This window comes from Symphalangus syndactylus, chromosome 1 (assembly GCF_028878055.3).
Source record: "Symphalangus syndactylus isolate Jambi chromosome 1, NHGRI_mSymSyn1-v2.1_pri, whole genome shotgun sequence".
In the NCBI taxonomy this organism is placed as follows: Eukaryota; Metazoa; Chordata; class Mammalia; order Primates; family Hylobatidae; genus Symphalangus; species Symphalangus syndactylus.
This window is the reverse complement of record NC_072423.2, coordinates 135,244,507-135,261,861: the sequence shown is the minus strand read 5'-3', so window position 1 is coordinate 135,261,861 and position 17,355 is coordinate 135,244,507. Positions and strand designations below refer to the sequence as shown.

Below are 17,355 nucleotides of genomic sequence, written 5' to 3'. Positions count from 1 at the left end.
CATATACACCATGGAATAACTATGCAGCCATAGAAAGGAATGAAATCATGTCCTTTGCAGGGACATGAATGAAGCTGGAAGCCATCATCCTTAGCAAACACAGGAACAGAAAACCAAACACTGCATGTTCTCACTCATAAGTGGGAGTTGAACAATAAGAACACATGGACACAGGGAAGGAAACAACACACACTGGGGCCAGGCGGGGGGTGGGGTACAAGGGGAGGGAGAGCATTGGAACAAACAGCTTATGCATGCAGGGCTTAAAACTTAGAAGACGGGTTGATAGGTGCAGCAAATCACCATGGCACACATATACCTACGTAACAAACCTATACGTTCTGCACTTGTATCCCAGAACTTAAAGTAAAATGAAAAATATGTATATATATTGAAAAGTATTCCAAAAAAGAGGGTGCAACCACTTTTTCTCTTTGACAGTTCAACTCTATAGCAACATAAAACATTTGAACTCGAACACTTTTTTCTGCTTAAAGCCACAGTAAAAGTTGGAATGCATCCATTCAGTTGAGTTCCTACATTCTATTACCATCTTTATAAAATTGCTTGAAAAGTTCTAGGTTTTTTCATGCTGGTTAACAGATTAGTCCATATGATCATCAAAATACTCACTGTGCCAATAGCAGACACCACAAGACAAGTGTCAAGTCCTTCCAATCTTAAGTACTTGGCCACTATAGGTTAAAATTTCGAGTCTGAGAGTTCCAGAAAACTTTCTTATGGCTCATGCCTGTAGTCCCAGCTACTTGGAAGGCTGAGGTGAGAGGATGGCTTAAGCCCAGGAGTTCCAAGCAGCTTAGGCAACATAGCAAGATCTCATCTCTCAAAAGAAAAAAAGAATAAATATAAGACCTTTGTTTCAGGATCTTATTATATATTTTATAATACATGTCATGTTCTATTGAGTGGCACAGGGTGAGAGTCTGAGTATGCCTTTTTCTTCTATAAAGAGTTGAGAACTCACTTTGCAGAATATCACAAAGGAATCTGGGAGGCTTGGGGCTGTGTCTTTTTCACCACTGCTTCCTCCACAGTGCTATCACAATGCTTTGTACATAAATGCTTAATAAATGTTCACTAAACTTGAGAATGTTATAGAGAATATACACAAACCTCTTGATATATAGATACTGTATAATATAGTTACATAGTTTCAAAATCAAGAATATTTTATTCAATGAGGTAGATAAAAATATAACTCAAAGGTTAAGGCATTTTCAAAATGTCCACATATTATGGAATTTAAAATGTATCCTAGTTTATGTTGTCAATGTTAAATGTTTTCATAACTCATATCTATTCAAGTATTTTTCAATGTTTAGAAAAAAGACTTTTATTTAGCCAAAATAACCACTAAAAAGATGTAAGGGAAAATAATTCATTTTATTTCTTAAATGCCTGCATATTTATAATCATATAAATTTTCATGCATTATATAACTTGATACTGTACTTTCACATTAATTAAAAATTAAAAATATTAGAAGACTCTAATTCAACCACTTCTGAAGAAATGAATGGCTAATCAGAAAATGTCAAATTACTATCATAAGCCCAAGATTTTACCATAATCATGAATCGCATTTAATCATGATTATCATTATTTAACTTTTAAAACTATACTTACAGTTTTTAGATTAAAATCCCATATTGGGTCAACAAGACTTTACTCCAAATTATAGTCACATATGGAAGAAAGTTTTTTATTCAATATTTTATTATAGTCCACGTACAAAGATATTTTCATGAGGGTTACATGATGGATAGCTAGCAAAAGAAATATGCTAGCACGGGGTGGTAACTGCCAACTAAGCACGCACTGAACCAACAGACTACTTTAGTAAGTCCTTGATTATTGCCAGCTTTTCTATAATGTTCAGGTTCTCAAAGGTCACTGAATTTTATAATTATCTCCAAACAACTTTCTTCATGGTCATTTAAGCTTTGTCTAAACAGCTGAGTGTGTTGCCAAGCGACGTCACCATCTCCTCTGCTTAATTCTGCTTCCAAAATAACTTCAGTGGCACCAGAAAAATCAGCATAGGAGTGAAGATTGTTATCTGTTAGAGGGAAAAAAAAAAAAATTAACATTTTGCTTTTGGTAATTTAAAGGGCATAGATTGTTTTGAAATGTATTTTATATAGGCTGATGTATAAGTTAAAATAAACCCTTAAAAATAAATACAAATTATTCTTTATGGAAGAAATGCGTCCTTTGAAACAAAGAAATGATTTTTTTCCTTGCATTTGTATTTCACAACAGAAAACATCAGCCTTTCTGTTACAATGGGATCACACACGTTTTATTAAAAATTTTTTTTTTTTTTTTTACTGAAATAGTATCAATAACTCTTAGGTACGAAAAAGAGCTACATCTCAAATAAGTACAATTGGTCTTCAGAGTGGTATATATATATATTTCATGACTAATTCTCCAGGCAAATGCTTACCGCCTGTCAGTTCTACTCGTGCTGTATCAGATCGCAATTTCCATTCTATTGTTCCGGTCTGAAAAGTTTGACTACTTGTTCTAATAGAAATGCTATCTACTTTTAGGCCAACCGACCCACACTCAAACTTCCAGGAAATATAAGCAAAAGATGATCCTTCCTTTCGGGCCAAATATACCTATAAGGAGTAGGGATGGGGAGAAAGGAACTGTCAGAAAAAATGAAATAGTACAGAAAACAAACTTAGTGAAGAATATTACTGTCACAGGGTAGTATGTACAAGTGGTTATTTAAAAACTAACTTTTCTCTGTTGAAAAGGTCCTTACTGCTAACATTTTTTTTGGCAATTTTTCCCATAGCATCTTTTACCCTAGAAGACAGGTATTATTTGAATGCAGATGTCCCCAAAAAGTGCAATTCTAAAGGACTGCATACTAACCAAATTTTGGTAAATCATGTACTTTTATATTAAGAAGTTCAACTCTTTAAAATGAGTTTTATGATTAATCCTGCTGAAAATGAAGAATCCTTTTAAATGCAACTACTCCTTAATTTTTATTTCTTTTCTAAGTCTGGATTTTCATATACGCTTTCCTAGCGTGACGTGGTATGCTATAGCCTCTAAATCGAGAAAAAGCTGAGCAATTGCTAACTAATGGTTTAAAAGGTGATATCCATGCTCACTTCTCTAAATAGCATGCTCCCTGTTCCTTCATCAACGCCCTTTAGCACATTAAATATATACTATTTAAGGCATCTAAGCCTACTGGCTGCTTCCAGCTCATCCCCTCTCATACTTTTATCTACACTCCTCAAAACATTGCCATGAAAACTGACATTCACAGCCTTGGTCTTTCACAGGTCACTCTATTCAACCATGCTCAAACTCTTAAGACTGACTCTTCAGTCATTCATCCCTTACGTCTGAATTCCCACAAAATTCTATGTATTTGTTTGAAATAATTGTTGGAAAGAAACCCCTTCCTCACTAATACTGCACTTACTACTACAGTTTGGACTTTACACTCTTCTTAATGCAATTGACTACTGTTGTGCAATTCCAATTGCTCTGATCATATGTTTATTTTCAAGTGTATTATTTTAGACACAGGGTCTCACTCTGTCACCCAGGCTGGAATGCAGTGGTGTGATCATAGCTCACTGCAGCCTTGAACTCCTGGGTTAAAATGACCTTGTTGTCTCAGCCTCCAACTACCATGCCTGGCTAATTAAAAAAATGTTTTTAGAGGCAGGGTCTCACTATGTTGCCCAGGCTGGTCTTGAACGCTCGCCTCAGTCTCCCGAGTTGCTGAGATTATAGGTGTGAGCTACCATGCCTGGCTCTGATCAGATTAATGTTTTAAAATCCCACTCTCTTTATGTCATCTGCCTGGTCTGAAATGTACATACAGCAAGTACTTGGTTCTTACATTAAGTCTAATCTATTAGCTTTAGAAATCCTCCAAAATTAGGCTGGGCGCAGTGGCTCAGGCCTGTAATCTTAGCACTTTGGGAGGCCGAGGCAGGTGGATCACGAGGTCAGGAGATCGAGACCATCCTAACACAGTGAAACCCTGTCTCTACTAAAAATACAAAATATTAGCCGGGCTTGGTGGCAGGGGCCTGTAGTCCCAGCTACTCAGGAGGCTGAGGCAGGAGAATGGTGTGAACCCAGGAGGCAGAGCTTGCAGTGAGCCGAGATGGCGCCATTGCACTCCAGCCTGGGCGACAGAGCAAGACTCCGTCTCAAACAAACAAACAAACAAAAAAAAAAAAAAAAAAAAAGAAAAGAAAATCTTCCACAATTTCATCCCACCTTGAATTGCCAATGCTCCTTTTAATTTTTTTATACTATACTCTTTTATACTGCCCATACTCTGACCTACCTTCATCAAATCATAAGCTCTCTGGGGGCACAGTTTCTGGATTCATAAAAGCATTTAGCACCAGACGTGATCACTCACACCGGTAATCCCAGCACTTTGGGAGGCTGAGGCAGTTGGATCACTTGAGGTTAGGAGTTCAAGACCAGCCTAGCCAACATGGTGGAACCCCGTCTCTACTAAAAATACAAAAATTAGCCGGGCATGTTAGTGCACACCTGTAATCCCAGCTACTCAGGAGGCTGATACATGAATATTGCTTGAACAAGGGAGGCAGAGGTTGCAGTGAGCGAGATGGTGCCACTGCACTCCAGCCCAGGTGACAGAGCGAGACTCTGTCTAAAAAAAATAAATAAAAACATTTAGTAAATATTAAGTATTTAAGATCTGTATACAAATATATATATATATATATATATATATATATATTCATGTTAGACTTGATCTTTTTAGAAACATCTAACTCATACTCTAGCTCAGGGGCAAATAGTTGAAAGTACCATATAAAACACATCTGCCATGGAATATCCTATTACATGTACTATTCTGTATTCTGGTCTTTACTCATCAAGTAAAAATATCAATCACCGATAGTATTCTCATCACCATCTATTTGACAACCAACCTATAGCTATTTTTCTTCCAGGTATGCCCATTAATTTAATCTGAAAATTTTTAGAATCAGTGAGTTAGAGATTATATAACAACTGAACAATCACTCTCCAAAGAAAATGATCTTAAACTACTCAGAGTAGGTATGTATAGCCAACTGTTCTTTGTTGTTGACAAACCTAGATGTGGAACTGTCAATTGCTCCACTCAAGTTTGGACAACGTCACTATAACATCCTCCGATGTTCATATATATTCCTACTGCATGCTCCTCTTACAGCCGTTTGTAAGGAGGACGTGGGACTCAGAACTCCACCGGTGTTCCCCGGGAGTCATTAGTTTCACCCATCCTAAACTATTAGGCATCTGGGTTACACACAGGTTAATTGCTCCTTTAAAGGAATGGCTAGCAAAGGGGGATATCTGGGAAAGAAGAGCCAAACAGAGAGGTTACTGGAAGAAAGGTGAATTAAAAGAACTAAAAGAATTGAGGAGAGTAATCTTAAGACATAAATATTAACAGATATACTCAAATTTATGTCTCAATATGCATTTCTGTATCTTGTATCTTTTCAGAGCTCACTAGATTCAAATGTCCCTCAAAAGTGTGGGTATAAAATATGATAGGCTGAAATTAGGTTAACTTCAAATCTAGCTTACTCCAATAACTGCCTTAATTATATTGTGTGGGTCTGGGTCAGAACTGTGCTTTTAACTGTTTAAGAGAAGGTTTATAGTAGCTGTTGAACATGCCTGACAACATTTATTAAAGCCTTAAAATTTTCAGTCCTAAAGGCATCATCAGCTTTTAAGACTCTAAAGAATAAGATAGAGTTAATGATTTCATACTTAAATGTTTCAACATTCAAACATACTATGAGCAAAATAAAAAAGGTCTCTTATGTTAAAGAAACAGTATATGGAGATAAAACACCCTATTTATATAGAAAATTCCTATCATCTTTTTTGCAAAATATATTCTGTCAAAGACTCATTTTTAGAGGTGGTAGAAAGTTACCAAGAATATGTATACTCAGTTTGGTAAATTAAAATGTACTAAAACAACAGAATTTATAAAAAACCTCCAACTCTGGTCCTGTCTATGTTATAATACGAACACAATCAATAACTATAATTTATTTAAAAGGAAAAAAACCAAATATTCACTTGTTTAGTGTAGAGAAAAAATTTTTTGTTTACAACTGTTGTTTGTTCCTAACATCAATGAGTTATTTGATAGACATATTTTTGCCTGTTGGCTTTAAAAAAGTTTTTTTAAATTTATTGTGTGCATTCTATAAGCTCGGTTTTGTAATTTGTAGGTCTTGAAAAGGTAAGTGTTGCTATCCTACTTTAGCAGGAGTGCTAGTAAAGTCAGAAATCATGGAGGTTTTCTCCTGGATTCTATATATACCACCCAACCCCTCCTCCCACCGGTGACCCATCCTTGGTCCTTGTTGATGTCTGTAAGCACATATGGGCATATACAACCTTTGGGTGAGAACAAGACCTGTGTGTCTAGGGTTTAGGCATAAGCCATACTATTCACAATGTATAAAAATAGAACATGTCCTTTAGGTTGTGGCTGTAACCACTATTTTCAGGACTGAGAAGAATTTGCATGTTGGCTTTATGTAACTAATATTCTACAGAAGATCTTTGCTCAAAGATTTTTTGATTACTACATGTCAGGCTGCTATGGCTCCCTAGAGGTTCAGTTTGTACTATATTGTTTGAAGCTCTTCTTTAATACACTCTTAAAATTATTGTTCTACTTAGGCTGCTAAAATTCACTCAAATTAAGTTCACCATACAGCAGGCACCCTGAAGTCCATCATTCCCACAGATACCCAGCAAAGCAGTTGTATTTCAAGGGATCTTAACTTGTTGCTGGTAAACTGGTACTTGCAATGAGTCTTATTTTTGGTTATTCCATTTTGTCTTGAAAATCAAACATGAATCCACTCCTAGTTCCCATTGTATTTAAATATTTCTGTGTATACTTCCAATTTATTCCATTTGTAGAATCTGGATAGAATTTTTAAGATTTCCATGTATACTACCAATTTATTCCATTTGTAATAGGAAACTTTCATGGTTTCCTATTACACAATTGCAAGGTAATCAAAGTATCTGGGACCTGACAATTATTTACCTCTCTAGTCTCATTTCTCACTATTCTCCTCCATATTCTCTACTTCTCACTCTTTCCTGAATATACCAGATGTCTCTCACCTCAGTGCTTTGGAAGACACTATTTCTCATGTCCCCAAACAACTTCCCCTTCCATATCCTGTCCTCATACTAAGAAACTCTCCCTCTTCCTCCTCTCCAAAAGCCAACTCAGATATTACTTCTTCTGCAAGGCCTTCTCTGACTCATTGTGATATTATGATATGTGTATATGTATCTCCAGATTTTCATTCATGGTTCCTGGCTCATAACTCCCATAGCCTTTATTACTTCTAAGGCAGGCCATGGAAACAAAATAAACTCTCATCTCCCCACAACTTGCTTTCTTGGAGCTGACCATAAATAACTTATCTGACCTACCTTGTCTGATTGTGGGTCATAAAACCCCTATTTCAGAAAATGTCCTGTTCCATACCCTGGAGGTAGAAATGCTGCACAGAGAGACCAAGAAGAATCTGAACAGACAGGCTCTGCTGGGTTTTGTCAGGCTGTTAGTATCAGATCACACCCTTTTTGTCCAATCATATTTCTACATTGTTTTTATGGTTATGAAAATCCAATGAAGACTCCATAAAAGGCCTATGAGGACAGGGTTTGGAGAACTTCTGGAGAGCTGATCACATGGAGGTTCCTGGAGGGTGGCGCACCCAGGGAGGGCAGAGGGGCTCCATGTGCCTTCCTATACCTTGCCCTGTGCATCTCTTCATCTACATCCTTTGTAATATTCTTTATAATAAACCAGTAAACATGTTTCCCTGAGTTCTATGAGTCACTCTAGCAAAATTAATTGACTCCAAGGACAGAGTCATCTGATTTATAGCCAGTTGGTCAGAAGCACACGTAAAACAAACTAGAGCTTGTGATTGGCATCTGAAGTGGGGAGGGGACAGTCTTGGGGACTAGGTTCTCAACATTTGGGATCTAATGTTATCTCCAGGAAGATCATGTTAGAATTGATTGCATTAGAGGTCACTCAGCTGGTTCTGCTGCAGAATTACTTGCTTGCTTATTTGGGGGAACCCACCCCTCCACATATTTGGTCAGAGGTCTGAGTTGATTGTTGTAAAGAGAACAGAAAAAAACAAAACAAAATACTTGTAGAGTGAACAAAACAAAACAAAATACTTGGGAGTATGAGGTTTTTTTTTCACTCAGATTCGGGGTGATAGTGGCTCTTGTTTCTGTCTTCTTTCTCTCAGTATCATAAACACATACTCTTCTAACCAACCCCATTAATCCAAACAGTTGACCCACGTCTTTCACTTTACCAGCTGATATGCACCTTGAGGCTTGCCTCTTAATTCATCATTACATCTGACTGCCAAGCACAGTATTTGACAATGTGCGTATTTGCTGAGTGCTGAATGAATTCTTGACATAATGCCATGCACCCGCCCCCCACCCCACCAAAATGCTAAAATGACTGTAGTGACAAAGAGAAGGATAAAAGTCATCAAAATCAAAAAGTATTCTAAGACCATCCAAAGGACACTCAACAAAGTGAAGTTTTTACAGTGTTCTACATAGCCCTAGGGTGATGCAGAATTTATGCCACACACATTTTTACATTCACCAATCTTCACTAAACACTTACTATGTATCAGGTACTATGCCAGATACATGAATACTGAGAGTACAAACGTGAGTAGAAAAAGAAAAAGTCTCCTCTTGAGAATTGTTTACAATCTAATGTAAACATTAGAGAAAGAGACAAATAATTTATTTTCATATCTATGTGTTGAATACACGTCATGAAAGAGAGGTATATGGTACAATGAATCTATAAAGAGGGAAATGGATTCAGTTTGCTGGGACCTGAGGGAGTAAGGCTTGGGCCAAGTGGTAAGGTTAAGAATAAATTAATCAAAAAAGAGAAGTATAGGAGGTTCTGTGAAGAAGGGAGAAGGGGCAATATATCTGCAATGCAGAGAGCAAGGGGTAGCACAGTGCAAGGCAAAGCCAGAGAAGAAGGCAAGGACCAGATTTGGAAAAGACGTGGAGGTATGTCTTACTCTAAGAGCACTCAGTTAAGGATTAAGTTTTTGTAAATGTTTCTTTAGTGATAGCATGGATCACAGCTTTGAAAAGATTAGGACAGATGGAGATTAGTTAGAAAGCTATTAATACTGCTTTTATCAAGGTGTTATCACTTGCCTCCCAAAAAGCATACTGGTCTTCTTGATTTAGTTTTATATTCTTTTCAATTCAAATATTATCGAACAATGTTATTTGCTAAATAGCAAATTTTAATCTTTGTGCTCCTGGGAGGATACCTCTTTGAGAGGTAAAGAATCTGTTCTAAAACTCTGAAAGCAGGCTGCATGTGATCTGCCATGATACCTGGTTGGAGATTACTGAGAAAAAGTGTGGTGAGAAATAGGTTTACTATTCAACAGAGCTAGAAAATCCCTAATTGGGGGCGTGCTAGTACAGAACCAGAAATGCTGATTTAGATGGAATACCCAAGTTATAATGACAATTGTTACTTCTGAGTTATCACTCTCTACAAGTAAAGATTCTAGTATTTTTCTTCGTTTGATACTAAATATATGTAGCTAGAAAGAAATTCATTCAACTTAAAAAAAATGGTACCCTTCATAAAAGTATATTAACGCATATGCTTTACTTGAATAGGGGTGTGTTTTCCATTTAATGGCCTTTGTCTATCGTTTACATTATTTAAATCTTTCTCATACTATAGCCCCTCTCTGGCTAAAATGTTCTATTTGGAGATCTTGAAACATGCCACATACTCCATGCCTTTTTTTTTTTGTTTCCTTGCGTGATGAACACCTACTCAACCTTCAGCGTCCAGCTCAAATGTCATCTGCTCAGTGGAGCTTTGCCCAACTCCTACAGCCAAAGCTAATTACTTCCACCTCGCTGTTTCCATAGCAATGTGTTGATATCCTTATTATAGCACCCTGCATCATGGTTAAGACGGCAGTTTATGCTTTGGCTTCTGCTTTTAGATCGTGAGGTCAGGAATCATCTTTTTGTTCATGTAGCTGAGAATAATGCCTGGCACAACAGTACAAGTTTGCTGATGAACAAATGAGTGTATAAAACAAAGAAGAAATACTCCATACAGTAGTTCTGTTTCTTGGCATATCACATCTTCTGTAACACATCGCTATTTTCCCCATCATTACTACTTTACTAACATTGCTGGTTAGGAGGAAACACATGATTTTTCTCCATTTTAGCAAGTATAGACTAGTCATTGGATAAAAAACACTTTTATTCTACCTTGCTTTCTGTTCAGAGAAATTCTTAGGCTAAGGATAGTCTTCTAGAAGATGTTCATCCTCTCTCATCAACTGTACAACTAATTACAGATATCTTGAAATTTTAAATTTTATCTCTATTTTTATGCATTTCTTTAGCTAAAGAAGAAAATTCCAAAATTTAGAATAATCCTATAAGTTATTAATACAAAAATACCTCAACTTTTTTAGTATTAGACAATGTGATATAAATGGAGTATTTCTATGTTTAAGCAGCAAGATAAGTTTTTGAACAAAAACTTACGACTGAAAAAGAGAAAAGTAAAGGCCGGGCGCGGTGGCTCACGCTTGTAATCCAGCACTTTGGGAGGCCGAGGCGGGCGGATCACGAGGTCAGCAGATCGAGACCACGGTGAAACCCCGTCTCTACTAAAAATACAAACAAAAATTAGCCAGGTGTAGTGGCGGGCGCATGTAGTCCCAGCTACTCGGAGAGGCTGAGGCAGGAGAATGGCGGGAACCCGGGAGGCGGAGCTTGCAGTGAGCCGAGATCGCGCCACTGCACTCCAGCCTGGGAGACAGAGCGAGACTCCGTCTCAAAAAAAAAAAAAAAAAAAAGAAAAAGAAAAAGAGAAAAGCAAAGACCTTATCTCTGTATGTCTGGTAATTTGATTAATGTCTAGTACAGTGACAGCATATAACAGATGCTCATAAACACTAGCAGCTGTTTATATGTGACTCACTTTTTTCATCTATCCAATATATTTTATAAGTGAACAACTTCCCACTCAAGTATCTTGGTAAATTAACTTTAAAAGCTTCCTATAAGTTAATTAATTCCTATGAAAATCTATCAATAATATGATCAGATCTACTGAGGTCATGTGAATAGCTTTAAGTTTATTTTGGTGTGTTTCTAAGGAGCAGGCAGTTTTAAAGCAAAGTCTCTTATTTGTTACTGATAGCATGTGACAATAATATGCAACTTGGTATAAATGAACTGCTATAGTCCTAACCTCTACTTAATTATTTTTTTAAGATATAGAGAAGAAATAACCAATATTGCTGCTCAATCATCCACATTCTTTGAAGTGAATGCCTGTTAGATGTTTAGCTTTCTGAAATTTTGAACTAAATCTATTATACTCCCTAAATAGCCTGTATTTAATGGGCAATCAATACACATCTGTGAAGCAATTAATTCACAATATACTATATGTATATATATATATATATAATCAAACAGAATATATATGTATATATATCCATGCAAAAATCAGTCACATGGATTGATCATATTTATTTTTCCCTATGAAATAACTAAATTCATCCTCTTTGATGAAAACAGATACTTTCTTGATATAAATGCAAGAATTTCTAGTGGACTTTTGATTACACATTGGGGACAGAATTTTCTTTTCCAGGTTATAGGATTACTAAAAATAAGTTTGATATATCAGTTTTCATATTTTACACAACTGAAAAATGAAGCCAATCTGTATTTGTTTAAACAATGACAAAAGTTTTACGGTTTTATGCATTAAGTTACCATGTGCCAGTCTGTTTCAACTTTTCTGAATATAGATTCCATTTTCCACACACCATTCTCCCATCCAGAAATGGTTTGATTGTTATTTGAAACTCGAACATAACGATCTTTCACAATATTATAACAAAGGTGGAGCTGTTTAGAAATCTTCTCATTTTCACAGGGAATAAACGAGGTTTCTTTTCTCTTAAAAAGAAAGCAGAATTAGTTTTTCAACATTATGAAAGATGTAAAAAAGAAAAAAGAGAAATTAGTAAGCAGAGTGGAAAGAGAATCCTTCAAAACTGAAAAGAAAAAATTGGTGCCATTGGAAAATTTGTAAATTATTTTATAAATTAAATATAATCAGTATGATGTTATTATAACTCTAAACATTACTAGAGAGAAAAACAAGAAGTATGAGCTCTGACTTATATTTTTGTGATTTTGCATTCAATGAATTCATTCATTTTTATTGTTTTCTACCACCACCACTATCCCCTACTTGGACTTCTACAATTGTCTCCTGAAGCTGACTCCCAGCTTTCAACTCTTACCTCTCCTATCCATGCTCCACATAGCAATGAAAATGGTTTTTGAAAAAATGTCAACTAGGATATGTCACTTTCCTGCTTAACTCACTTCAGTGACTTAAACTCCAAGCTCTTTACCAAGGCTACCAGGGCCTTATGTGATCGTTCACCTTGTTTGCTTCTCCAACCAGATCTCCTGTTACTCTTCCTTTTCATTTCTATACTCACATCACATTACTTTTCCTTTAGTTCCTCAAAAAGGTCCAGCTCATTTTGCCTCATGGCTTTGACACGTGCTACTTCCTTTGTCTAGGATGCTTTTCTTTCTACTCTCCACATACTTGATTCTTTCTCATCCTCAGTGCTCAACCATTTCCTTACTGTCCTTTCCTAATTCCGTAAGCTAGGAGAGCAGCTGAGAGGTATAGCATGAAATAGTCTTCTGCATGTGTAAAATTATTACAAAAGCTCGCATTTTAACCTTAAAATCCCAGGCAATCTTTGCATTCTAGTCCAAAATAGCATTAATATTTTATAAAATATTTTAATTCTAAGATTAAAATAAAACTTTTCTTTCTGGAAATGATAGCACCAATGTTCCTTCTGTTTCCAATTGATTGCAAGATTAATTCCAAAACTATTTAGGATTAATGTTTTTCTATTTACTTTTAAAACAAACATCCATTTCTAAAGGAAAAAATGATTTCTTTTTAAATCCATGGCCCTAAAATGGTCTCCAGCAATTAAGAAACTTAAAAAAAAATTTCAAAAGGGAAAACAATGTGGTATGCAACCCAATTCATATTTTTAAAGTTAATCAACTTTCATGCCATGCAAGAGGTAGCACACCCATGCATAAAAAGAAATGAAGACCTAATTAATATCCATGTTTTAAATTGAATACAGCTGTGAATTAAATTAGCTCTTTTTAACTGGCTGTATTTAGATTTATACTTGTAACACACTGCACTGGCAGTGATTTGAATTATTTGTTGAATTTGGATCTTGCAATCCTATGGCTGAACCAACACTTTTAACTGCCTGATACAGACGATGGGATAAATTAAAAAGCAAACATAAAATTTATTAGTGATAATTCACTCCTTTAAAACATACTCTGTTACTAGAGAAATGAGCCGCAACAATGGCAAATTTAGAAAAAGTAGACAAATAAAATTTTAATTTGTTTGGAAATGCTTGATATTGATATTGTGAAGAGTTATTTTTCTTTCAAGCATTTTTCATTGCAAATTTCCTAAACATTTATATTAAATGCTCTCCAGTGACTCAACTTTAGCTCCCTAAGGGCAAAGGACAGTCTATTATACTGTCCTAATGCCCGTTACAAAGTCTAGCACACTGATTTTTATCTAGTCCCTTAACTTTAGGACCTACCTATGGAAATTATATTTCCAGTGTTATTTAATTTTGGAAGGTTATCATGTGATATCTTAAAATAAGTTTTAATGTAACAGTAATCATGCCACCAACAATTTCTAGCCAATATCAGATATATGCAAGCATATAACAAGAAATAAACACTTTCATCAGCTGAATTCCCCAAATTCTGTATTTTCCCCACTCCATAAAGTTTTCACCTGGAAAGGAAAAAAGTAAAACAGCATTCTTTTAAGTGCATTAGTATCTCATTTTAAAAGACCTAGATAAGCACTTCACAAAAGAGAACGAGGATATCCAAAAGTTTAAAGAACAGGCATTCAACATAATCAGTCATCACCAAAATGCAAATTAAAATCACGATACTACTATATGCCACCAGAACTGCTAAAATGAAAAAGGTAGACAATACCAAGTGTACACAAAGATGTCGAAAAATTTCATATACTGCTGGTGAGAGTATAAGCTGGCATAACCATTTTGAAAAATTGTTTGGCAATATCTACAAAAGCTGAATATACTCATACTCTATTACCTAGCAATTCTACTCCTAGGTATACATCCAACAAAATGCCTAAACATATTCACTGAAAACATGAATATAAATGTTCAGAGCAGCACCATTTATATCAGCCAAAACTAGAAATAACCCAAATAGCCATCAACAGTGAAAAATTACATTCATACAATGAATTACACAGCAATGAGAATAAACATACCATACATGTCACAACATGTATCTCACTGACACAAAGTTGCACAAAGAAGCTATATACAAAACAGTATGTGCTATATGATTCCATTTATATAAAGCACAACAACAGGCAAAACTAATATATGATGTTAGAAGCCAGAATAACGATTACTTTCAAGGGTGTAAGGCAGTGGGCAAAGAAACTCATGCTTGCTTCTACGGTTCCAGTGATCTATTTCTTATTCTGGTTGGCGATTACATGGGTGTTAAATTTGTAAACATTCATTAAGCTGTACATTTATAATTTGTGCATTTTCTTGTATATTCTTCAGTAAAAGTTATACTGCACTAAAAATTTACATAAAGTAAAAAATTTTCAGTCCCATTTTAAAAATGCTTTGCTAACTCTTACACATGATTATGCTATGTAAATCAATTACTGGTTCTCTTCAAATGTTTGCATTTTAAAATAATTACTCTCAAGTTAACTAAAAGGTCATAGTCAATGCAGTTGGAGCATAGTATAGTAAGAGCATAGTATAGGAAGCAGGAAAGTAAAAGGATCATCATGCTAGAATGAATTAAATACCTGTAGACCCATTTCACCTCGGGCTACTCTCCAAGCCACTGACCCAGATATTCTTCCCCCAAGTTCTCCAGGTTTAGGGGTTTTGGGAGATATAAATTCAACAAGCTCCACAATTATCCTCTGGAGAAGTTCTTTCCTTCTGTTTTCTGACAAAAACAGTTGCCTCTGTAATTCATGTTTTTTAAAAAAGTTGTTAAGATTAGGGGAATGTATAGGTCCATCTCTAAGCAAGAATATACTTAAAACACTTGCATTTTAAGAGGTCTTGAAACAACTACTGAATTTTATTTTCAAACATATATTATTCAGAAAATAAAAAGGACACTGTGGAAAACTTAAATAATCTTATAAATTTTATGTTGGGAAATCATTTAACACCTATTTCCAACTCTCCATGAGCTCTACTGTCCTAGATTTATTTATAATGAAGGTAGCAACTCCTGATAGACTGGCTTGTGTCAGAATGTCTTGCTGAGGAAAGCTAGAAAAGCCAGTGGAAACACACACACAGAACACTCACATATAAACACCTGTTTGAATGCAACAGAAAGCTGCAAAGGCAGCCAAAACTTCAGAAGTCAAGATTCCAAGAGAAGAAAAGAATTGAGGTGAAGGGCACATACTGCACCTCTTTTCCCTTCTAGTCATTTGTCAATTATTAAGTGGCATGAGAAGAGGCTGAGAAGCCAAGGACAAAATAGTGACTAAAGTGCTGGAAATCAAAGCACAATTTTTAGCAGAATCACAGTGCTGGGGTAAAAATAAACTGAGGGTCAGAGTCTTCTACTGCAAGGGGGTCTAGCAAATACTCCAGGTTTTCAGGTAGAGATCTCTGAAGGGCTACACATTAGGAGTAAGTGCAGATTCAAAATAGACTGAAACCTCACCTGGAATCATAATCACTGATTAGATTAATGTGCTCTGCCCTGTTCTGCCTGCTCCAGCAAAACTCATTGCTTATTTTTTAATTTATGAAAAAACCCACATGCATAGAGTTAAAATTTTAAAACTATCAAACGGGTATAAAATAAAAATTGAACCTTTCATCTTGGAACCCCAGTTCCTCTCCTCAGAAGTAGTCATTGTTAATTTCCTGTGCCTTGCTTCAGAAATTTCCTCACATGGACGTGGGTGTGTGTGTGTGTGTGTCTGTGTATGTACACACATACTACATAAATATGAGTCTGTGTCATATCCAAGGCACAGTTATATTGATAAATAAGACAACACACTTTTTGTCAGGTACTATCAATATCAAAATTTTGTTTCATACAACTTTGAGATGAGACAGTTTAATCCAAAATAACTCATAATATTTAAAATGGTCCTCAAAATTCTCAATGAACAAAAATAACATATTAAAATATTCTTGCTTATAAAACAATGCTACTACTTTAAGAATTTCAATAGGCTAATAAATGGCTATTCTCGATTACATAAAAAATGTCAACTGTTCTTTCAAAAAAGATAGCCACCCCATACCTGCTTATTAAGCCCATTAATAGTTTCTCGAAGTAATGCTTCTTTAACCTTAGTTCTTCTGGCAATCACCTCTTCATGTTTACAGGAATATCGCCAAGTGACATCAACTACCTGAAACAAATAACAGAACACAAATACTTAACAAGATTACAACCATCAACCTTTATTTACTAAATACCTAGAATGTATGTAATTTTTAAATGCATTTTTTTTTTTTTTTTTTGAGACGAATTCTCGCTCTGTTGTCCAGGCTAGAGTGCAGTGGCGTGATCTCAGCTCACTGCAGTCTCACTTCCCAGGGTCAAGCGATTCTAGTATCTCAGCCTCCCGAGTAGCTGGGACTACAGGTATGCACCATCACGCCTGGCTAATTTTTGTATTAAGCACAGACGAGGTTTCACCATGTTGGTCAGGCTGGTCTCAAACTCCTGACCTCAGGTGATCCACCCACCTTGAAGTCCCAAAGTGCTGGGATTACAGGCATGAGCCATCACGCCTAGCCTTAAATGCAATTTTTAGAATACTATCCTTTGTTTACAATTTAAAAGCCATGGGGCTGGGTGCAGTGGCTCATGCCTGTAATCTCAGCACTTTGGGAGGCTGCGGTGAGCAGATCACCTGAGGTCAGGAGTTTGAGACCAGCCTGGCCAACATGGTGAAACCCGTCTCTACTAAAAAAAAAATACAAAAAAAATTAGCCAGGTGTGGTGGCATGCACTTGTAATCCCAGCTACTCAGGAGGCTGA

At 36.0% G+C, this 17,355-nt stretch overlaps 1 protein-coding gene across 4 annotated transcripts in view; it reads right to left on the bottom strand.

Moving 5' to 3' along the window:
- Positions 1-1,385: 1,385 nt before the first annotated feature.
- Positions 1,386-17,355, bottom strand: part of NGLY1 (N-glycanase 1) — a 65,379-nt gene continuing 49,409 nt past the window's right edge. The window contains exons 8-12 of one of the 4 annotated variants that reach the window (XM_055285493.2): positions 16,610-16,720; positions 15,128-15,292; positions 11,935-12,120; positions 2,471-2,648; positions 1,386-2,080 (exon numbers count right to left, since the gene is read on the bottom strand). In XM_055285493.2, coding sequence (XP_055141468.1) covers positions 1,905-2,080; positions 2,471-2,648; positions 11,935-12,120; positions 15,128-15,292; positions 16,610-16,720 — 816 coding nt within the window. In that variant the 3' untranslated portion in view covers positions 1,386-1,904. Of the gene's footprint in view, positions 2,081-2,470; positions 2,649-10,133; positions 10,815-11,934; positions 12,121-15,127; positions 15,293-16,609; positions 16,721-17,355 lie in introns of those variants that run through there. The other 3 variants (XM_055285499.2, XM_055285510.2, XM_063637106.1) reach the window with 3 other exon arrangements.